The 24469-nt window shown below is 43.4% G+C and overlaps 1 protein-coding gene across 5 annotated transcripts in view; it reads left to right on the forward strand.

The window, feature by feature from the left end:
* DLC1 (DLC1 Rho GTPase activating protein) overlaps positions 1-24469 on the forward strand; it is a 438391-nt gene that overhangs the window by 397059 nt on the left and 16863 nt on the right. For all 5 annotated transcript variants that reach the window (XM_011934900.1, XM_011934899.1, XM_011934901.1 and 2 more), the window contains 9 exons: positions 3331-3412; positions 11386-11449; positions 13629-15052; positions 15807-15983; positions 19434-19593; positions 19722-19920; positions 21854-22067; positions 23247-23361; positions 24227-24445. In XM_011934900.1, the coding sequence (XP_011790290.1) occupies positions 3331-3412; positions 11386-11449; positions 13629-15052; positions 15807-15983; positions 19434-19593; positions 19722-19920; positions 21854-22067; positions 23247-23361; positions 24227-24445 (2654 nt within the window). The remainder of the gene's footprint in view (positions 1-3330; positions 3413-11385; positions 11450-13628; positions 15053-15806; positions 15984-19433; positions 19594-19721; positions 19921-21853; positions 22068-23246; positions 23362-24226; positions 24446-24469) is intronic.

The raw sequence follows: 24469 nt of genomic DNA on the forward strand, positions 1-24469 counted from the left end.
AACTCCTGACCTCAGGTGATCCACTCACCTTGGCCTCCCAAAGTGCTGGGATTACAGACGTGAGCCGCTACGCCTGGCCTAGGCTGTTCATTTAAATGGGAGTTTCATTATTTTCTATATGAAATCAGTTTAAAATAATTACAGCTATGAACTAAAGCATTCCATTTTATGGGTAACTTTCAAACAAAGGTTGGGTGAATAGTAAAGTGATTCCCGAGTTAGAATACCTGGTCTTCCTTATGTAGCGTAGATTGATTGTACGATATTTTTTTCCAAGATGATGGATTCTGAATTGTTTTATTGTTAGACTGTGTAAAATATCTTACTATTTCTTCATTCCGGAGAATATTTCCAACCAATTTCTTCTGATTAACTTGCATGCTTATTTTGGTGGAGTTGCTTGTCTTTCCTTAAGAGAGAAGTTTTAACCTGTTAACATTTAAAAGGGCTTTGGGGGAAGGGGGACAAGCATTCTATTGGATTTTCAGTTCATAGCTCTGCTGGAGATAAGGAAAGATAACTGCATTGGCAGTGACACCAAAGCGGCTGTCCTTTTGTTCTCCTATTTAGAAATTAAGTTTTCTTTAATTATGCTCATTTTTTGCGTTGATTTGCTGCCAGGTAGCACTTTCTTGTGATATATATGTTTGCTAAGAGCCAATTCCAGTCCCTGTGTCACTTCTTTTCTTAATCCTAAAGCACAGGGTTCATTTGCACAGGTTACATTTGGGGTTCCCTCATGTTCCCAAGTCTTTTGAAGCATAAGCCTACTTTTGGGGTATGCTGCGTATTGTTCTGGGCCGTCGCCTCCCCGTTTTTCCTGCCACTGTGTGCTGGGTGAGTACATACACCATACATGCCATACCAACCTACACATGTCCCCCTGTTTAGCTTGATTTGGGTACTTGGCAATTTATACTTCCTGCTTTTCAACCCACAGTGGAAATTGAGTTCAGAGAACGTCTTCTGTACATCAGTAAACTATCGTCTTTTAAAAGGGAGTCCAGGCGAATAAAAGAAAATTACTGGTTTAATTCTTTCACTCTTCACTTGCATTTAATACCTACCAGATTTTTTTAAAAAATTGTTAATTTGCATTAGAAAAGGAATCTGAAATATGGCTCTGGGTATACTAACTTAGAAATTCCTAAAATAATATAGTTACTTTCTCACATATAGGTAACAGGCATGTGAAAATTTCAATTTACATTTATAGATCTGATGTTATACTGTGTAAATATTAAAAAGTGTTCCTTAATATCAGCTCTGTTATTTCATCTTGGTTTGTATTCACAGTGAAATACAGGCCAGGAATGGTGGCTCATGCCTATCATCCCAGCACTTTGGGAGGCTGAGGTGGGAGGATCGCTTGAGGCCAGGAGTTCAAGGCCAACCTGGCCAACATAGTGAGACTGCATCTCTATTTTAAAAATTTAAAAACAAACAAACAAAAAAACCAAAATACAGTGTCACAACCTTCAAACAGTGTTACAACCTGTCTTGCTTCATTTACTAATGCTCTGGTTTGCATTAACTATAAGTCTTTCTATTTTCATTATAATGGTTCCACTAATCATTTGTCTAAGAGAGACTTAGTCTATAAATTAGTGAAGAAATGTAATTCTGTGGTACCAAATTTTATATATTCATAAATCTTCGGACTATAGCCACGTCCTTGGTCTGCCTATATTATCATTTAGGGAACAATGTCAGTAATCCAACTCCAGCCTTCAGAAAAAAAAAGGATAGACTCTAAGTTTATACTCATTCTGATATATTATCTCTAGAAAATAGATTACTAAGAATAAGGAATTCCATATCATTCCATAAAACCAGTGATCATAAAAAATAATAAAAACATAATGAACAGTTACGTGCCCACAAGAGCTGGAACAGGACTAATTACCTGTATCTCCAAAACTACTGACAGCCATGTTTATTCCACTATGTGGCATTAGCCATTTTGAAGGCCAATGGGATGTTTCATTTTTTATTTATTTTTTTCAGACAGGGTCTCACTCTGTCATCCAGACTGAAGTGCAGTGGTGTAATGAGAGTTCACTGCAGCCTCAAACTCTGGGGCTCAGGTGATCTTCCACCTCAGCATCCCATGTAGCTGAGACCACAGGCGTGTGCCACTATGCCCAATAAAAATTGTTTTAATTTTTTTTTGTAGAGACAGTGTCTCGCCATGCTGCCCAGGCTGGTCTCACACTCCTGAGCTCAAATGATCTTCTCTCCTTGGCCTCCCAAAGTGCTGGGATTAGAGATGTGAGCCTCAGTGCCCAGCCAAAGAGAATTTTTTAGCTTGTGGTGATTCTAGTTTCCTGCTGTGATGACTGATTTCACCCAGGTCTGGTCCAAAGAGTTACCCCACACTGACACACTCCTCCTCCTGGTACTGTAGTAGCGTTCTACTGAAGAGGTCCATGATTTGGCCTCATAGCTGGAACTCCAAGAGGGTGATGACTTGCCTTTATCCAGTGGCAATTTTAGAGCTGTTGTGAATTTCCACAGTGGCTACCTCCACTCTGCTTTTCTTGGGTATATTTACTTACCAAGGAGTCTTTGTAGGCAGTCCAGAGAAAGGAATTCCTCCACTGAGTTGACTGTTTTCCCCCTCTGTGGTTTTCAGTTCTGATACAACTTCTTCATTGTCTTGAGAGAATTGAATGAACTCTTCTACAGATTCAAGGATTTGAAATTCTGTTGTTCTATAGCAACTTTAAAGCTAGCCCTTTCTTTTTCGGGGAGTTATATCAGCTCCTACAAGGCCATATTGCAGTGCTAATATTTGTTTTTAAAAAAGTATATCTCGAATTCTCCTTAGCTCTTGATGCCATGTGAGTGGATTACATTCCATTTCCTACCACTTTTCATTGTTCTCTAGATCTTTCTGTGGCTCAATTTTTCTTCCACGACCTTTTCCCTGATCACACGTGAGCAAAGACACACACACATACGCATGGCCCAGCCACATTAAAAGGCAGCATTCTTCCGACAGTCATTGTGGTTTAAATTATAATTTATACTGGAGGCTTATTGCCTGCGGTTTGTTTAAAGGTATAACAACGTTCTGAGCCACTTCTCCTTGACCAGAAGCAATATTTTGAGTTTCCACCACTTTAAAGCTGAAGCTCCTTTAGGGCAGTGACGCAGGATTGGCTTGAATTGCCTTATTGTCCCATAGAACTTGATGGGGAATGAGGCATTCTACAGGAGGTGCTCAGTACATTGCTGAAGAGTTTCTTCCCCACTTTGGTAAACTGGGCTATTTGGCAAATTGGGTTATAGGTGCTCAACAAATACATTTGTTTATTTTTCTTATAGATTTCCTGTTCCCCATCGATATTTCCTTGGTCAAGAGGGAGCATGATTTTTTGGACAGAGATGCCATTGAGGCTCTATGCAGGTAAATGGACACGTTTTGAGTGTTTTCCTTTTTTATTTTTTAAGAACACAGTACTTATCACTAAGATAGGCTTTGCTTGCTTTTGTCCTTGCTAATTGTGTTAGGTCTTTATTGGCAAACCATATAGCGATCGGAGACCTTTTAATGAAAAATTAAGTAAAATATTGTTATTTAGTATTGCCATTAAAATGGCAGCCACACTGTCCTAGGAAGTACTCAAATAATAGCATTCCATATTTGAGATGATATAATTGGTGTAACAAGTAACAACTCTAAGGTAGTTAGGAAACTTGGATTAAGGTTTCCTAAAAGGCTACGATGGAAATTTAGCATGTTCAGAGGAATAAATGGAGGGTGGCGTATAAAGACAGGAGCAGCGCCTGCATTCCAGGGAAGCTCCTCTCAACCTCTTCAGTTTTCCCTCGTGTAAAATAATGATAGGAGGAAATAAGGCTATAAAATAACTCAGCACGGTCTTTAACATATAGGCAACAGGCAGTTAAATGATGTGAAATTGAATGAAACTGTCAGAAATTCTTGATGGTTGTGCTTTTGGATCTTCAAGCTAAGAGGCAGCTTATAGGTTTTAGTGAGGTGGAGGTAATAAAACCTGCAGCAGACAACGATGGGACGCTGATACTCCTTTCAAGCTCTTCATGACATTTTTCATCCTTTCTAATTTTTCTCAAAAGCTAAAATCCCTTAAAAGCTGAATTCTGGGGGAAAAAATTATATACAGACTAAATTTACATAGGTTGATGTGATTATGAAACTAAATAAGTATTATTTTAATTTCAGGGTTTTTCTGTTTTTGTTTTTGTTTCTGTTTTGTTTGTTTGTTTTTTGTTTTTTTTTTTTTTTGAGAAGGAGTTTCGTTCTTGTTGCCCAAGCTGGAGTGCAATGGCATGGTCTCGGCTCACTGCAACCTCCACCTCCCGGGTTCAAGTAAATCTTCTGCCTCAGCCTCCCGAGTAGCTGGGATTATAGGCACCCACCATCACGCCCAGCTAATTTTTTATATTTTTAGTAGAGGCTGGGTTTCACCATGTTGGCCAGGATGGTCTCAAACTCCTAACCTCAGGTGATCCACCTGCCTTGGCCTCCCAAAGTCCAGGGATTATAGGTGTGAGCCACCACGCCCAACCTATGTGTGTGTGTGTGTGTGTGTGTGTGTGTGTGTGTGTGTGTGTTGTGTTTTGTTTTGTTTTGTTTTGTTTTAAAGAGAAGGTCTCACTCTGTCGCCCAGGCTGGAGTGCAGTGGCACAATCATGGTTCACGGCAGCCTTGACCTCCCAGCTACAGGTGATCCTCCCACTTCAGCCTCTGGAATAGCTGGGACTACAGGTACACACCACCATACCCAGCTAATTTTTGTATTTTTTGTAGAGATGCAGTCTTGCCATGTTGCTCAAGCTGGTCTTGAACTCCTGGGCTCAAGCAATCACCCATCTCGGCCTTCCCAAAGTGCTGGAATTAAAGGAGTGAGCTACCACACCCCGTCTCAGTATTTTTTTTTAATTTGGAAAAACATCATGAAGGTAGAATGACGTCCAGTATTTCTTTCCTCTTTGTAGGCAAAGAAAGCAGTGGTAGTTCTGTTTTCTGCCTTTCTTGTATAATACAGTGTTATTTGAAGCAGCCAAAGTAAGCAGTGGTTTGGGGCAGATAGATGGAATATTTAGAATAGTATATGGACTAGACTAATTCTCATGGTTTAAGAGAGGAAAACACAAAGGGTCCTCTTAAAAAAGTGACAGTATTTCTCTCACTTTTCTAGTCCAATTAAATGACTGATAGAAATGTACAGGGTATGTACCCATTTTCTGAAAGAAAGCTAATTCTAAGAACTTCACTATGGAGTATAATATCATAACTATGTCATCGGGAATGAAAAAAAATGTCACAGATGCAGTTTCGGGAGGGGAAGGAGTCCGCATCTGGAATATGAACTACAGACATTTTTTTAATGTTTTCATGCTTAGCTGTGGAGCAGAATTAATCTGTTTTCAATCCATCACTGGTGATCATGCATATGCATGAGGTCACTTCTGAGATGCATCTTAGGAAATGTTTAAGCATTATGTCATTTCACACATTTTAAGCCAGTTAGAGAGTGGGTGCTCTGGACAGCAGCAATAGTTTAGGAATTCTTGGGTCGTAAAAATATCACGGCAGCATTTCAGGCCAAAGGGTCATGATTAAATTCTTGAATGCTCTTTCAGAATATCAGTTTGTGAAATGTTGTTTTCCATTTCTGGAAGAAAAAGCATCCTCTGCACTTTGCAATTTACACTGGCTCTGAGTACCTTTTGGGAAGCCACCTTTCTTTGGAGCAAATACATCTGTGCTGCTAGATCTTTGGCAGAAAGAAAAGCCTAGAAGAAGCAGACTCTGCCAAATATGCTAGTTGGACTTCAGTTTTCTCTCCTGCGTAGAATAACACCTCATAGGAAATGCAGTGATGGATGTCAGAGCGCTTTAAAACTTAAATTATCAGGCCCAAATGTGAGTAAGTGCAGAAAGGCCTAGGGTTGGATTTTCTTTTTTAAAAAAGGAAATTCTTCAGAACACAGTAATAGTCATCAACTGGTTTGTAATGGAAAACCCCAGGGGCTCTTGTCCCCAGGTTCACATAAATGGACTTTTCATGAAAATGATGCCCATTTTGAGAGGCCTAAACAAATGTTCAGAAGAAAAGGGACCTCTGTCGGGTGTATTTCAAGCACCTTCCTTAATTTTATTTATTTATTTATTTATTTATTTTTGAGATGGAGTCTCGCTCTGTCGCCCAGACTGGAGTACAGTGGTGCAATCTCGACTTACTGCAACCTCCGCCTCCCAGGTTCAAGCAATTCTCTGCCTCAGCCCCCTGAGGAGCTGGGATTACAGGTACCCGCCACCACGCCCAGCTAATTTTTTGTATCTTTTTTAGTAGAGATGAGGTTTTACCGTATTGGCCAGGCTGGTCTTGAACTCCTGATCCACCCACCTTGGCCTCCCAAAGTGCTGGGATTATAGGCGTGAGCCACTGCGCCCAGCCAGCACCTTTCTTTAAAACACATTCCAAATTCTGAGCTGTCAGCTGCATAGTGTAGTTGAGATACTTGTTGTACTGATCATGTGATAGTCACTTCATTTGCTAGACCTGCCTCTTCCAAATACCTCTGGCCTATGGAATTCAAGGGCCAGCAAAATAACAAAGCTACAGTATTATTTGAAATGTTGCCCTGTGATTTGGAAGTTCTCTCTAGACTGACAGACTTTATTAGACTTGTCTTTGCCTTGTTGATATTTTCTGAACAGTTGATTTTAAATACATGTGGTAATATGGTTGCAGAAAATCAGCTTAAACATTTTATAAAATCTTTCCCACCTACCTCCTCCTCTTGTACTGGACCGTATTTTATGCAGGGATCTTATAAGCGATCTCATATATACCCTAGCATTATTCTTAGTTTAGAGTGTTCATGTACCTGTGACATTTACAGATCTTACGGCTCCTTTGGTCAAGAAGAAAGTAGGGGCTTCTTTTTCTACTCAGGGCAAGAAGACTTGTAGACTTAATGGGTTTTATGAGAACAATGACATTCTCTTAAATATAAAGTTTGGCAATAACCAAAAGTTACAAGTGTGGGACTATAGGTTTTTTGGATTTAGATTGCTAACCAGCATTTTTACATTCACACTGCAAGGGGTTCATGTATCTGCCCTTGGAGATACATAAGTGGCTTGGAGAAGTGGCGTTGGCCTGATCTTGCTAGCTTTACTGTATAATGCAATTCCAGTGGTAAGGCCAAGATTGTGAGAGCTATACTCAATAGTAATCCTGGAGGAGTGATTGACTTTGTCTTGAAGCATGTGCAGGTAGTATTGTGAACGGTGATTCACTACCAGGATACCTCTTGTGAAATGTTCTTTCTATTGCTTGCCTTTCTAAAGCTTCTGAAAACTATTCCAAATCGCTATTTTCCTTGGGAATTAAAATTGACTCCTTCTATAAACACAGCAAAGAATTACGTGTACTTAAAGTGACAGTTGTATAATGAAAAATAGATTTCCACACTGTCATCTGCAGTGTGCACTTTGTTGTAGAGCAGCCCGTCAGATGCCTGAGCCATGCACAGCAGCCCACCTTAGAGCAGATTTTAACTTTGTCACAATTTCTGGTCTGTTAAAAGGGAAGCATGTAGCCAGGCACAGTGGTTCACGCCTGTAATCCCAGCAATTTGGGAGGCCAAGATGGGAGGATCATTTGAGCCTCCAGGAGTTGGAGACCATCCTGGGCAACACGGCAAGACCCCATTTCTATAAAAAATAAAAAAAAATTAAGCAGGCATGATGGCGCATACCTGTAGTCCCAGCTACTTGGGAGGCTGAGATGGGAGGATCCTGTGAGCCCAGGAGGTCCAGGCTCCAATGAGCCAGGATAGCACCATTGCATTCCAACCTGAGTGACTCTGTCTCAAAAAAAAAAAAAGGAAAGAAAAAGAAAGTCTGAGAGTAGCATGTAATTTTTTTTAAAGCAATTGCACAGATTCCAAGAAAATATCTTTAAGAATTGTAACCATTTTTGTGAGAGTCTTACTTGGAAAATTGTTTCTTTCCCCTTTCTCCCTCTTCTCTTCTTTGTTTTTGGCCTGTTTTTACCTTGAATACAATGGGGCCCAGGTCCCCACCTGCTGTGCTTTTATCTGGGTTCCTGCAGCTCCATGCAGAGAAGCTCTTGAACCTTTGATAGGCCAACCTTGTGCTCCTCCCTCTTCAGAGCAGGGTACAAGTTGCCCAGGAGATAAGAGGGACACATTCCTGTGGAGCCCAGCCTGGGAGGGTTCTTAGGGGGATGGGAAAGGCCCAGGCTTCTGGACAGATGGGTTATGAAACCAGCATTTCAGCCACTGTGTGAGGAACCCTTTAGGATATAAGTTGCTTTCATTTATTACTACCATTAATATTTATGTTAGAAAGGAACACAGATGGCCGGGCGTGGTGCCTCATGCCTGTCATCCTAGCACTTTGGGAGGCCGAGGTGAGCGGATTGCCTGAGCTCAGGAGATCGAGACCAGCCAGGCAACATGGCAAACCCCCACTTCTACTAAAAATACAAAAATTAGCTGGGCGTGGTGGTGGGCGCCTGTAGTCCCAGCTGCTCGGGAGGCTGAGGCATGAAAATTGCTTGAACCTGGCAGGCAGAGGTTGCAGTGAGCCAAGATCGCGCCCCTGCCCTCCAGCCTAGGCAATAGAGCAAGACTCTGTCTCAAAAAAAAAAATGAGAAAGGAACACAGAAGTTACTGGGTTTGAGAGTCACCATGTTTTAATCGTGTGGACTTAGACAAGATCTGTGACCTCCCCAAGCCCCATTTCCTCATTTGTAAAGTGAAGGTTAATCCTAATATCTGTACCATAGGTTTGTTGGGAAGATGAAGTCATACATAGGAAGTGCCCAGCATAGTGCCTGGCCCGTAGCAGGCCTCGTTTGTGTAGCTGGAACTGTGATTTGATATCAGTACTGTCCCTGTAAGCAAATGAGGCCCCAGCACAGTACATCCTTTGGGGGTCCTCCGGGACAAATGAAAACCACAGAATCCCTAGGGTATAACTCTGGGCGTTAGGTCTGTAATGCTATTAGATTGGTGCTACCAACATAAAAAGATAATGTTGACCTTTATAGAACTGGCCTCCTGGGTCTTTTTCGTTCGACTAAAATCTAGAGTTTGTGAAGCTAAACCTCTCCCCAGCCCCATAGGCCTCTGTGACTAGTAAATTCGGTTATAAACACCATTCAACCATTAAAGCCCAAATGAAGTCAAGTGACTATTTGATTACAGGTTTGATTAATGGAACCCAGACCTAAGACTAACTGTAACCGTTCTGGATTCTTTAAATCTTGAAAACATTTGAGAACTGAAACATTGTGGGTGTAAGTCATTTAAGTAATTGATACCCCCAACAGAGGGACCTTATATCCACTCATTTTAAAGTATGCAGACTTTTTCTTAGTTATTTGTTTTCTTTTCCTCCCCATCAACACAGAATTCTTCTGAACATAGGCACTCTGTGCTATCTTTGTTTATTCTGTAAACAGGCTACCACATAAGCTATGAAGTCAAAATTGGGCTTATCAGGCAGGGAAAAATACTTTCTATTCTGTTGCATCAACATTGTTAGGCAAACTGCAAGAACAGGATCAGGAAGATAAAGCCCTGAGGTGGTCTCACGTTTCCCAGGAATTTGTGTGAATTAAATGATCTTATCTTATGAAAATGTAAGGATTGCAATTTGTAGGAAAAACTGGAAAACTGGTGATAGCAGATAGCAAACAGACACATTACAGGTTCATTTCAGGAAGGATGAGCGATGACCATCTGGGAGATGGCAGTAAAATTGGGGCCTGAAGGGTTGTCATTCATATTTGTACATACCATTTAGTTCAGCATATTTAAAGAGTTTCTTTTTTCAACTATTGCATTATTTCTCCATGAGGCTTTGGATTTTTTCTGTAAGTGTTTTATTTTCAATGGAACTAAATTTCCCTAATTTTAAATTGATATTGCTGTTTGGCAGAGGTCAAAGTATTGGTATCATAATTACAATAGGATGGCTGTTGCAAAGAAGAATCTGACCTGAGTGCTTAATCTTGAACTCAGTAAGATTTGGATCCTTGAAGTTACAGTATGCAGATTCTTTAAGTGATCATTTGTCCTATTTCCGTGACTATGGCACACATTATGTTGTCCTATAACAGGAAGCTGTTCTAAATATTGGATATTAAAGAGGACTTCAATTTCCATTCTGTACAAGGACTCAAAAATTTTAAACAGGCTGTCGAAGATTATGATTCATCAGAGATAACTAAAACTAATTGTTTAAATTTGAGTTTAAATTTGAAATACAAGACACTGTTCATTTTGCCAAAAACTCTACTTGGTTCTTTGTTGCTGTTTCGCTGTTTCTATTTCTGTGAAAGGAGACCTCATAAACTTTTCTTTTTCTTTCTTTCTTTTTTTTTTGGAAATGGAGTCTGGCTCTGTTGCCCAGGCTGGAGTGCAGTGGCACAATCTCGGCTGACTACAGCCTCCGCCTCCCAGGTTCAAGCCATTCTCCCTGCCACGGCCTCCCGAGTAGCTGGCATCAGAGGCACCCACCACCATGCCCAGCTAATTTTTGTATTTTTAGTAGAGATGGGGTTTCGCCATGTTGGACAGGCTGGTTTCGAACTCCTGACTTCAGGTGATCTGCCTGCCTCGGCCTCCCAAAGTTCTGGGATTACAGGCGTGAGCCACTGTGCCCAGTCAGAAACTTTTCTTTCTTGGCATCACATGTAGCAGTCCATAATGGCTCAACCTAAGAGTTACTGGAAGAATGATTTTTCTCAGTAAGAGCAACTCATTGAGAGTTAAAGAATCAGAATTGACAGTGTCATAGCTGTGTGCCATTTCACACTAAAATATAAAAATTAAAGTGAAAAACTTAAGAAACATAAAGGTATTTTTATTTTTATTTATTTATTTATTTTGAGATGGAGTCTCGCTCTGTCGCCCAGGCTGGAGTGCAGTGGAGCGATGTCTGCTCACTGAAAGCTCCACCTCCTGGGTTCACGCCATTCTCCTGCCTCAGCCTCCCGAGTAGCTGGGACTACAGGTGCCGACCACCACGCCCGGCTTGTTTTTTCTTGTATTTTTAGTAGAGACGGGGTTTCACCGTGTTAGCCAGGATGGTCTCGATCTCCTGAGCTCGTGATCCGCGCACCTCAGCCTCCCAAAGTGCTGGGATTACAGGCATGAGCCACCATGCCTGGCCAAGTTATTTTTAAACGACTCACTTTTTAAAGAAGTTTCTAACACTCCTCTAGGTATTAGATATTACTGAGTTCCAAGAAACTCCTTAGATATATGAATTGTTTAAAAACAGGTGTTTATCCACTCAGTAGAGAGTGGTTGCCTATCTTTGCTAACGTTATTTCTTTGCTCTATAGGCGTCTAAATACTTTAAACAAATGTGCGGTGATGAAGCTAGAAATTAGTCCTCATCGGAAACGAGTGAGTATACAAATTGCATAATAGAATGAGGGGGAAAGGGGCAAACAAAAAAGTGAATGATGTGTTTTGTAATAGCTTTTGTTTCTTAAAGTCTTAGTTTCTTGTTCCATAAGCATCTACATTTGAATGGTATTACCTAGACTCGATAGCCTTATGTCGTTGAAGTCAATAGTTGCAACTAGCCCATTACATTATTTTATATACTATTTTTGACCTGATCACATCAGCTATGATTTCGCCTAATTATTAACTCAATGTCTATTACATAATAAAGGGATCATGCTTAAGGAGTCTCAGTGGAGTTTTGCATTGGTTATAAAGGAAATCTTTTTTCCAACTCTTCTGTCTTCTCAAATATAACAATAACTGTGCTTCAAAGCCGTAGAGATGAAAGTGAAGGCTGCTTTGGGCAATATTGAAGAATAATAAGAGATTTGGAGGGAGGAAAGGAATTGGAGGAGGAAGAGGAGAAGGCAGGAAATCCCACACAGTTTAGTCAAATGGTGGTACAGAAACAAATTGGATGGTATTTTCTTCTGCGTGTGAGTTGTGAAGACTTTTTATGGGATCTTACAAGAAGAGGTGGGTGTAGTACTGGGAGTAACTGTCACAAATTAGAGTAAACAGGAATGAGTCTGGTCAAAGAACATATTTCTGACTTCCAGGTACAAATTTGAATTATGCCAGAGTCCCTGAGCTGCAAAAAGTCACCTTATTGGGGAGTCAAAGCTTTTAAACAACTGAACTGGAACCTCAGCACCCACTGAGCTGTGCAGAAAAGCCCTAGAAGCCAGCGCTCCATGCTTTCCACTCATTGTCCTGTGAAACTTGGGCCGTGGGATATTTTCCACACCAGTGGAAAAGTCATGTATCATACTGAATTGTGCCCTTTGATATCCTGCCGAAAAGGCCCAGATGCAATAGTCCGTGTGACAGCGTATCCCTGAGTCCTGTACATAAATCGGACATAACCAGCAAAGACGTTCCTTAGTGTTTATGAATACCACGAGCTGTCAGGGCTGGGTATTTGTGAAGCCTTATTCAGTTGGCTGGAGCATGACTGAGGTTGAAACTTCACAGGTCAGCTGTGACCTGAGCGCTAGCCCTCATATCTTGTGGGGGAGGGGAAGAAAAGTTACTGGTAAGAGTCTCCAAAGCCCTGGTAGTGGACTGAAGCTGCGTGATGACCCACCTTGATCCAGGGCCCCTTTATTCCAGTGGGAGACCTTTTAAATTTTTAGTGTCTAGAGATTTGAGTTGCCACTCTTCTTAGTGTTTGAAAACTACCTTTTTAATTGCAAGAGGGAATATAAACATACACCAACAAAAGACAGCACAACGGAAGGCAGCCCAGAGGCAGTCCTGCTCATGGCTCACTTCAGTTCAGAATCTTTTGCATGCCTGGAATTTTCACCATCTTGGAGGTTTCCTCTGTGAGCAATTAAAGAACAGCCTGTAGATCCCAGAGTTTCCATAAAATAGTTCTTATTTAAACTTGCAGCATTTGGTCAGGTACTCTTCTGTTAAATTCTTTAAATACATCTTTGTTATTTAAAAAACAAAACAAAACACTGGGCACTGTGACTTATGCCTGTAATCCCAACACTTTGGGAGGCCCATGTGGGAGGATCGCTTGAGGCCAGGAGTTTGAGACCAGCCTAGGCCAACACAGTAAGACTACTGCTCTCTACAAAAAAATTTTAAAAAGAAAAAGAATATGTAAATGGGGCTGGGCACAGTAGCTCATACCTGTCACCGCAGCACTTTGGGAGGCACAGGTGGGAGGATCACTTGAGGTCAGCAGTTCAGAACCAACCTGGGCAATACAGCAAGACCCCATCTCTACCAAAAAAAAAAAAAAATTAGCTGGGCATGTTGGCACTTGCCTGTAATCCCAGCTACTAGGGAGGCTGAAGTGGGAGGGTCACTTGAGCCCTAGAATTTGAGGCTGCAGTAAGCTCCTCAAAGTGATCATGCCACTGTACTCCAGCCTGGACAACAGAGTGAGACCCTATTTCTTTAAAAAAAAAAAAAAAAAAAAAAACCTTTAAAATTAAAATTATAAAGTACAAGGGGAGAATTGACACTACTGGCATATTATGAGCAGCCTCCTGCTCATGCCCTGCTCCCTGCTGGCTGCCAGCCCCGGTGTGTGAATGGCTCATTTCTGTCTTTGCAGAGTGACGATTCAGACGAGGATGAGCCTTGTGCCATCAGTGGCAAATGGACTTTCCAAAGGGACAGCAAGAGATGGTCCCGGCTTGAAGAGTTTGATGTCTTTTCTCCAAAACAAGACCCAGTCCCTGGGTCCCCAGACGACTCCCACCCGCAGGACGGCGCCAGCCCGGGAGGCATGCTGATGGACCGCGGCGAGCGCCAGGAGGTGTCTTCCGTCCGCAGCCTCAGCAGCACTGGCAGCCTCCCCAGCCACGCGCCCCCCAGCGAGGATGCTGCCACCCCCCGGACTAACTCCGTCATCAGCGTTTGCTCCTCCAGCAACTTGGCAGGCAATGACGACTCTTTCGGCAGCCTGCCGTCTCCCAAGGAACTGTCCAGCTTCAGCTTCAGCATGAAAGGCCACGAAAAAACTGCCAAGTCCAAGACGCGCAGTCTGCTGAAACGGATGGAGAGCCTGAAGCTCAAGGGCTCCCACCACAGCAAGCACAAAGCGCCTTCAAAGCTGGGGCTGATCATCAGCGGGCCCATCCTGCAAGAGGGGGTGGATGAGGAGAAGCTGAAGCAGCTCAACTGCGTGGAGATCTCTGCCCTCAACGGCAACCGCATCAACGTCCCCATGGTACGAAAGAGGAGCGTTTCCAACTCCACGCAGACCAGCAGCAGCAGCAGCCAGTCGGAGACCAGCAGCGCGGTCAGCACGCCCAGCCCTGTTACCAGGACCCGGAGCCTCAGTGCCTGCAACAAGCGGGTGGGCATGTACTTAGAGGGCTTCGATCCTTTCAATCAGTCAACATTTAACAACGTGATGGAACAGAACTTTAAGAACCGCGAGAGCTGCCCAGAGGACACAGTGTTCTACATCCCTGAAGATCACAAGCCTGGCACTTTCCCCAAAGCTCTCACCAATGGCGGTTTCTCCCCCTCGGGGAATAACGGCTCTGTGAACTGGAGGACGGGAAGCTTCCACGGCCCTGGCCACATCAGCCTCAGGAGGGAAAACAGCAGCGACAACCCCAAGGAACTGAAGAGGCGCAATTCTTCCAGCTCCATGAGCAGCCGCCTGAGCATCTATGACAACGTGCCGGGCTCCATCCTCTACTCCAGTTCAGGGGACCTGGCAGATCTGGAGAACGAGGACATCTTCCCCGAGCTGGACGACATCCTCTACCACGTGAAGGGGATGCAGCGGATAGTCAATCAGTGGTCGGAGAAGTTTTCTGATGAGGGTGACTCGGACTCAGCCCTGGACTCGGTCTCTCCCTGCCCATCCTCTCCAAAGCAGATACACCTGGATGTCGACAACGACCGAACCACACCCAGCGACCTGGACAGCACAGGCAACTCCCTGAATGAACCGGAAGAGCCCTCTGACATCCCGGAAAGGAGGGATTCTGGGGTTGGGGCTTCCCTAACCAGGTCCAACAGGTAACAATTTTTCTCCTCCCTCCAGGTGTGAGGCAGGAGGGTCAGAAAGAGATTGCCTGTGCTTGTTCTCGGGGAGAAAGTGAGATTAAGTCTAGCATTCTTAGCCGTGTCCATTCCTAAGGAAGGTGTCAGACCAGGAAGCACCAAAATTCAAAAAACGGATGTGATTGAATGGGTATGGAGTTCCGGTTGGGGAAGATGAAAAAAGTTCTGGAGAGAGTTGATAGAGATGGTCACACAATGAGAATGAACTTGGTGCCACTCAACTGCACACTTAAAAATGGTGAAAACGGTACACTTTATATTGTGTATATGTTCCCATAATGAGGATAAAGCATGGAATAGAAATCAAGTCCTCTCAGTTCCTAAGATAAGATGCCAGCAAGCAGCCCATTGCTAATGTTGCTTCTATCTATTAAAAAGCCTTTGGGCCAAGCACAGTGGCTCACTGTAATCCAATACTTTGGGAGGCCAAGGTGGGAGGATCACTTGAGGCCAAGAGTTTGAGACCAGGCTGGACAACATAGGTAGACTCCGTCTCTACAAAAAATTTAAAAATGAGCCAGGCATGGTGGCACAGGCCTGCAGTCCTGGCTAGTCAGGAGGCTGAGGCAGGAGGATCACTTGAGCCCAGGAGTTCAAGGCTGCAGTGAGCTCTGATGGCACCACTACCTGGGCAACAGAGCAAGAAAAAAGTCAAATAAAATCAAATAAAAAGCCTTCACACTCACTTTTCTCTCCACTTCTCTCGCAGGCACCGACTGAGATGGCACAGTTTCCAGAGCTCGCATCGGCCAAGCCTCAACTCTGTATCGCTACAGATTAACTGCCAGTCTGTGGCCCAGATGAACCTGCTGCAGAAATACTCACTCCTAAAGCTAACAGCCCTGCTGGAGAAATACACACCTTCTAACAAGCATGGTTTTAGCTGGTAAGAGTTTAAATGATCAGTCAACTGTCCTTGAAAGATATTTTTGGGGCCGGGCACGGTAGCTCACACCTGTAATCCTAGCACTTTGGGAGGCTGAGGCGTGCGGATCACGAGGTCAGGATATCGAGACCATCCTGGCTAACACAGTAAAACCCTGACTCTACTAAAAATACAAAAAATCAGCCAGGCATGGTGGCGGGCGCCTGTAGTCCCAGCTACTCAGGAGGCTGAGGCAGGAGAATGGCGTAAACCCGGGAGGCGGAGCTTTCAGTGAGCCGAGATCGCGCCACTGCACTCCAGCCTGGGCAACAGAGCGAGACTCTGTCTCAAAAAAAAAGAAAGATATTTTTGGTCAGCTCCATGAGGTTGTCCCCACAGTAAAAATATGACACTAATCACTCTCTCTACATTTTTTTTGTTTTGTTTTGTTTTTTGGTTTTTGGGGGTTTTTCTTGTTTTTTTTTGAGACAGGGTCTTGCCCTGTCACATAGGCTGGAGTGCAGTGCAGTGGTGCAATCTTGGCTCACTGCCGCCTTGACCTCCTGGGCTCTAGCGATTCTCCCACCTCAGGCTCCAGAGTGGCTGGACTCCCGAGTAGGTGGTACTACAGTCACTCTCCACCACACCTGGCTAGTTTTTTGTTTTTTGTTTTTTGTTTTGTTTGGTTTTCTTCCATTTTGTAGAGATGCAGTTTCACGTGTTAACTAGGCTGGTCTTGAATTCCTGGGCTCAAGAGATCCACCCACCTCGGCCTCCCAGGTTGCTGGAATTACAGGTGTGAGCCGCCACACCAGCCACTCTCTATATTCTTGAGGCCACATTTGATATTGTTGAAGCCAGTGGAGTCTTAGGAAATGATCAGCGTGGGTTGCTTGATTGAGTTTTCAGCTCTCTGAGTGACAGATCGCCAGTTGATGGGGGAGAGAATGCGTTACTCGTGCATCACATGGTATAGGCACCTCCTTCCCAATATTAGAAATAATCCACTCTAAGTAAATATATGCACAATATCAGATCATATTTTTGGACGGAAGAAAAGAAAAACATTAAGATTTAATGAGACCATCTTTGAAATTCTTGATTTACAGTACCTGGTCTTATAACCCCATTCATGCCTTTTTGTAGAAATCATTTTGGGCCGGGTGTGGTGGCTCATGCCTATAATACCAGCCTTTTGGGATTCTGAGGCAGGTGGATCACATGAGGCCAGGAGTTTGAGACCAGCCTGGCCAACATGGTGAAACCCCATCTCTACTAAAATACAAAAATTAGCTGGGCGTGGTGGCGCGCACCTGTAATCCTGTCTACTCAGGAAGCCGAGGCATGAGAATCCCTTGAACCCAGGAGGTGGAGGTTGCAGTGAGCCCCAAGATAAGGCTACTGCACTCCATCCTGGGTGACAGAGTAAGACTCTGTCTCAAAAAAAAAAAAGAAAAAGAAAAAGAAAAAATCATTTTGGATGCAACGCAAATATTTGTAGCATCATTAAAAAATCTACCTGTGCTAAAGAATTCAGGTCACTTTTTTTCTAGCAAAGACTGTCGAACAGTGAATAATTATTTTAAGGAATTCACTACTCTAACATATTATAGAATGTAGAGATGAAATGCATTGTACAAATTGTTGATAATTACTTTGAAAAATGTAGCTCCTTAGTATACAGAATGTGAGGGGTAGGCTAGAAGGCTAGATGGGTCATCTAGCCTAATCTTGGTACATCTTAATTTTACTGCTATCAGTGCAAAGCAGAGAAATGTTTCTAGATTGATGTCTCAGTGCATTTTTCAGTGTCAGCTGGGAATCCTTAAGTCTTTAATCTGTTTATTATCTGGTTGCACAACTGCATTTGATAAAAATGGAGAAGCCACCCATTTTATTAGTAGCACACTGTAACAAACCCAAGTTACTTGAGAAAGTCGGCAAAGTAAGGAAACTGTTCTGTCTTCAGCTCCTCCTCTCCTTAGGACTCATAGTGGGTTTAACTTCAGCATCAAAGCACCTCCTATTCAAAGGCTGTTATTATGTGAGCCTTGCTAAATACAGAAGTTGTTTGTTCTGAATGACAGAAATAAGTATTGACCGGTTTATCCTCACATGCTTCAGATTCTCGGTGGGGATCGTAATGTGTTCTTTTCACATTCCGCCGTCGGGCTTTTCTCCCCCGACAAAGCGAGCATTATGCACACTTATAGCCGTGATACCATATACTTAACTGTATGGAAATACAAACTTAACTCTGCTCTTTCGTTTTACCTTTCCTGGAGCTATAAACAGTAACATGCCATGGCCGCTGGTGAGCATTCAAAAAGCAAAGCGGTCTGTCTTCTGTTCCTCTGTGTTTAGAGTAATATTTTCCCTGCTGGCTATTTAAAACTGCATATTTTAGATTCTCGTTTCTGAGTTGCCCACCCCCATCCCACCAAACCCTCAAGAATCTGAAAGTCCATAATACTTCTTGAGTTCTGGTCAGCGTTTGCAGTGACTCAAAACTAACTGTAAAATCCTCACATGGCGGGATCTGTGGAGCAGGGAGGAATCCTACACGAGGTTCTTTTCCTGTTTGGCCTTGCCCTTTCGGGTCCTGTTCAGAGAGGTCATTTGGAGAGCTGGAATTTCTGCTTGACAGCCTGAAATGCATGACATGGGTTTCCTGCTGTTGCGTATACTGCTGGGGTGGACCTGGTTTCAGGACACCAGGGAGCCTGGGGTCGGCTCACAAAACCCCCATTGTTCCTTTTCCATCTTCCTTTAGAAACCTAAAAATGTAATGTTCTGCGGGTCATCAGCAGGAGAATTTATTTTGACTTCAGGTCATTCACTGTTGAGCTCTGGAGTTGCCTCTCATTGTGTTAGGCTCTCATTGCTGTTTTCCCATCCTGTATTACCTGCATCTTTTGACCCTTAATGCTTTGGATCTCATCAAGAACTCAGAAGTGATTCTTATCCTTTTGTCAAGACACAAGACACCTTGTTTTTCACGCTCTATCAGAAGCACCTAATTAGGATATTATATGTTGTTTTCTGCTTGTTCCTTCCTATACCGCCATTCTATGAGGAAATCCATCAGCTTCCTTAAGACTGTAGACCCCAATTCTCCAGGTTCAAGGTGGAAGGACACTCCCAACTGAGGAAATGAGACTGGACCTCACAACCCCAGCTCTTAGAAGATCTAGAACAGCACTGTCCACGAGAACTCTCTGGATGATAGGAACGTTCTTTATCCGCACAAGCCAATACAGTAGGTACTGAGCACAAAAGGCGAAGGAGCACCTGAAGTGTGGCCAGAGCCACTAGGGAACTGAACTTGTCATTTTGTTTAATTTAAATTTAAGTAGCCACCATATGAGCACAGATCTGGAGCCCACAGGGTTTACCTGCAGAAGTGGACAAGCGTAGACAGACGAGCGAACATGTCTCCCCCGACACCACCATCTCTGTGTTCTTTAACAGGGCCGTGCCCAAGTTCATGAAGAGGATCAAGGTTCCAGACTACAAGGACCGGAGTGTGTTCGGGGTCCCACTGACGGTCAACGTGCAGCGCACAGGACAGCCGTTGCCTCAGAGCATCCAGCAGGCCATGCGATACCTCCGGAACCATTGTTTGGATCAGGTGAGAGTGCTGCCTGCGGGTCTGCACACTCAGGGGAGCTCGGATTGCGTGCAGCTTCTTCTAGTTGTGTGGTGTGAACACTGCATCCATGTGAATGTACGCCACACTTAGTGTTGCTCTTCCAACAGGTTGGGCTCTTCAGAAAATCGGGGGTCAAGTCCCGGATTCAGGCTCTGCGCCAGATGAATGAAGGTGCCGTAGACTATGTCAACTATGAAGGACAGTCTGCTTATGACGTGGCAGACATGCTGAAGCAGTATTTTCGAGATCTTCCTGAGCCACTAATGACGAACAAACTTTCGGAAACCTTTCTACAGATCTACCAATGTGAGTGTCCTTTGATCTTAAGATTGTTGGCGTCGGGGAAAAATAGGACCCACTGAAGCTTGTAGCCTCCCTAATAGCATTCTTTTTTTTTTTGAGATGGAGTCTCACTCTGTCACCCAGACTGAAGTGCAGTGGTGTGACCTCGGCTCACTGCAACCTCTGCCTCCCAGGTTCAAGCAATTCTCCCACCTCAGCCTCCCAAGTAGCTGGGACTACAGGAGGGCGCCACCGCATCTGGCTAATTTTTGTATTTTTAGTAGAGACGGGGTTTCACCACATGGGCCAGGAAGGTCTCGAATTCCTGACCTCAAGTGATCCTCCCACCTCGGCCTCCCAAAGTGCTAGGATTACAGGTGTGAGCCACCGCGCCTGGCCTTGATAGCATTCTTTTGACAAGAGGGTCTGCATGGTGACCTCTTGGAAACCCATGTCATCACTTTCTTCCTTGCCTCCTTGTTTGTGGAACAGGTTTCTGTATAGTTACTGAATGATGCGAAAATAAATTTCCCAGTCTCTAATGACTGATGCAATTGTACATTTTCACCAGCAGATCCAAGTTAGGCTTTCATTAGTTTCTAGAACAGTGTTATCTGAGCACTCAGATAAAGATCAGGTACCAAGATCTCTTTCTCTCTCCACCTTGTCTACAGAAATTTCAGTTGCTTCATCTCCCTCTTGCTGGGCTGTTGGATTTAAAATTTCACAGGTCTGTGTGTTTTATCTTGCTGTAAAATGAATAAATAATCTTTTTCTGTTATTCATCTCAGTTTCTGCCAGAAATACTTGGGAAAACAATACCCATGCCCTTCTTACTTTTATGTAAAGCTTAAAGAAAACAGTTGTCTAAATTAATGATCAAGATCAGGATTATGGCTTTTACAGCCTGTGTTTTTCTTGGCTCAGTGCGGTATTACAGCAATGTAATTTAAAAGCAGCCTCTCTTAGCGCTCAAATTGTCTCTAGGACTGGCACAGTGGACTTTATTTTATGAGAAATGGAGCTGGTCTGGATTATTTCATTAGTTGTTTCATCCTTTCATATTTTATAAAAACACAGGTCACATTTTCCTTGCCAAGGTATTTGTTATGTGTTGTAACCATGGAGCTGTTTAATCAGTTTGTCCTATGGAGCTACATTTGAGTGACTTGATTTTTCCACCACACGCTCTTTTAAAGAGTTGTCTATTCAAGGAGACCTGAAGATTGGGATCAGCATTTTCTACATGTAGATTGTTTATGGGTTTATTTGCGTTTGTATGTATTTGCATATTCATATGCATTTTTATAACAGCCTCTCAAGCATGCTTTCTAAAAACTTAAGATATTACTAATTCAATGTATTCTATGTATTAATTAAACTGAATGTTTTCAGTTCAATTCAGTTTAGAACTGAATATTTTAACAGCTTGCTTTTCCCATTTCAAGAATGAACAAATCAGTTAAACTCATGAAAATCTCCAGAGATACTGAACATTTTGTACTCAAGGCTGAGAGATCTCCGTTCTTACATTCTTGTACATATTTCAGATAAGATTTTTCATCGACACTAAACAAAAGTGTATAGTGTTTTCAGTAATTGAGATTGGTAAATTAGGGATTTTTTTTTTTTCTCATGCTTCGTTTAGAAAAAACTGTTCTGTAAACTAAAAGAACAGGCATCCTCTAGAGCCAAACTCTGAGGTGGATTTAAGAGTGTTTGGGTATCGTGGGTGTTTAAAATTTTTTTTACTCCTTCACGAGGCAGGAAATGCTTGAGGGTAGTGACGCCAGTGGCAATTCATAACTTTTCCCGTATTCACCTCTAGTACACTTTCTACAAGTGCTTGTTCAGTACTGGGCTGAGGTATTTGATGCCGGTATTTGCTTTGGGACATTTCCTTGCAATATCCATGCAAATTCACCAAGCTGATGGGGAAAGTGCTGGTGTCGTGCAGATGTGCCCAAGGACCAGCGCCTGCAGGCCATCAAGGCTGCCATCATGCTGCTGCCTGACGAGAACCGGGAGGTTCTGCAGACCCTACTTTATTTCTTGAGCGATGTCACAGCAGCCGTAAAAGAAAACCAGATGACCCCAACCAACCTGGCCGTGTGCTTGGCGCCTTCCCTCTTCCATCTCAACACCCTGAAGAGAGAGAATTCCTCTCCCAGGTACGGGCTGCATGGGAGGTGCGTACACAGAGGGGGCAGCCTGCATTCTTCTAGGACTCTCTGTATTTGTGGTTTTGTGGGAGTCTTTCCCGAAACAAGGAAGAAAGTTAGACCGCTGTATTAGTCCATTCTCACACTGCTAATAAAGACATATCTGAGACTGGTCTATTGGTGTCCATGAGAGAACAGTCTCACTGGACTTAACCCCCACAGACTAAATCCATCCAACTGATCCTTTTCCTCAGCTCTAAAGGAACTTGAAAAGTATTTCTTAGCTAGAGGCCTGGAGCCTAGTTATGCTAGTGAAGGTTAGGTTGCTTCTGAAAGTCGTACAGTGTTTAAATGTATGTTTAAATAGTTCCTTCTGAGACAGAGTCTCGGTCTGTTGCCCAGGCTGGAGTGCAGTGGCACAATCTCAGCTCACTGCAACCTCTGCCTCCCAAGTTCAAGCCATTCTCCTGCCTCAGCCTCCGGAGTAGCTGGCACTACAGGCATGCGCTACCATGCCTGGCTAATTTTTGTATTTTTAGTAGAGACGGGGTGTCACCATGTTGGCCAGGCTGGTCTTGAACTCCTGACCTCAAGTGATTCACCCGCCTCAGCCTCCCAAATTGCTGAGATTACAGGCATGAGCCCCCACGCCTGGCCACATTTAAATAGTTCTTAAAGTTGACTGGGGTAATCCAACTGCAATGGGATACAGAACTAGAGATGAGTAGAGGAGAGAGATCAAATAAGATGAAGACAAAAGCTCAAGGAAACAATGGACTTAGCCCTCACCTGTGGGAGGGGGCCTGTGTATTCAGGCAGGTAAAGACGGTGACACCGTTTACTCCAGCTCCCAGGGACTCCTTTCCCACACTTCTCAGAAGCTGCTCCCCTACCACGCAAACACTGCCCCTACAAGCTGCCCTGTTCCCAATAGGAACCTATTTAATAAAATGGTTTTAATCACCTTGATTTCATCAAAAGCATATCTCTTTAATGTTTTTTGTGTGTTGTTGACAAAACTCTGAGATACTCTGGTAAGCAAAGTAAAAACACTCTTAATGAATTTAACAATAAACAGGTGCCAGTGAAAAATTTTTTTTCTCTTTTCTTTGGATTTCCTGGAATAATACCTGCATGAAAAATATATAAATATTTGAACTGTTCCCCTCCTGTATTTCTTCTATCTAGGGTAATGCAAAGAAAACAAAGTTTGGGCAAACCAGATCAGAAAGATTTGAATGAAAACCTAGCTGCCACTCAAGGCCTGGCCCATATGATCGCCGAGTGCAAGAAGCTTTTCCAGGTAAGGAATTGAGAAGGTTGGCTCCTTTATTAAGGACAATGTGAATAGGTACAAAGTCTTAGGCTTGATACTTGTTCTTGTCTTACCTGAAGACCTTTTCCACAGCTGGAGATGGTATAAATAGCCGAGAATGTCTTATTTACATATATTATAATGTATCAGCTAGAGTTAATCATGCTTAATGAAATTGTCCCTTTAGTTAGAAAGGAAAAGCAGCCGGGCGTTGTGGCTCACGCCTGTAATTCTAACACTTTGGGAGACTGAGGCTGGTGGATCACGTGAGCTCGGGAGTTGAAGACCAACCTAGGCAACATGATGAGACCTCATCTCTACAAAAATATTTAAAAATGAGCCGGGCATGGTGGTGTGCACCTGTAGTCTCAGCTACTTGGGAGGCTGAGATGGGAGGATCACCTGAGCCCAGGGAAATGGAGGTTGCAGTGAGCCAAGATTCTGCCATTGCACTCCAGGCTGGGTAACAGAATGCGACTCTGCCTCAAAAAAAAAAAAAAGAAAGAAAGAAAAAGGAAAAGAAAAAAAGACAACAAATTATCTGGAATTAAACTTCTGTATTCACTTCCATATCTGAGAAACCTGCTTTGATCAATGTAATTCACTCCCCCTACTGTAACTTTCCAAAGAAGACCTTACATGGGAATAAGATTTCAGATACATTTATGGAGGTGATCTATTCATATCCTCACGGTACCACGTGAGGTCAGCATTATAGCCCACCTCTGGCAGAAAGATGCCTGCGCTGCTTTAAGGACCAGGCCACTGTTCCTGCCCAGCCTTTTCCACTGATGGGCATTGAGATTGAGTACAGGTGGACTCACCTCCTTTCTGTCTGTCATGTCCCGCACAGGTTCCCGAGGAAATGAGCCGATGTCGTAATTCCTATACTGAACAAGAGCTGAAGCCCCTCACTCTGGAGGCACTCGGGCACCTGGGAAATGATGACTCAGCTGACTACCAACACTTCCTCCAGGACTGTGTGGATGGCCTGTTTAAAGAAGTCAAAGAGAAGTTTAAAGGCTGGGTCAGCTATTCCACTTCGGAGCAGGCTGAGCTGTCCTATAAGAAGGTAAGGCTTCACCCTGTTGTTGGC

This window comes from Colobus angolensis, unplaced genomic scaffold (genome assembly GCF_000951035.1).
Source record: "Colobus angolensis palliatus isolate OR3802 unplaced genomic scaffold, Cang.pa_1.0 Scaffold14, whole genome shotgun sequence".
Taxonomy (NCBI): domain Eukaryota; kingdom Metazoa; phylum Chordata; class Mammalia; order Primates; family Cercopithecidae; genus Colobus; species Colobus angolensis.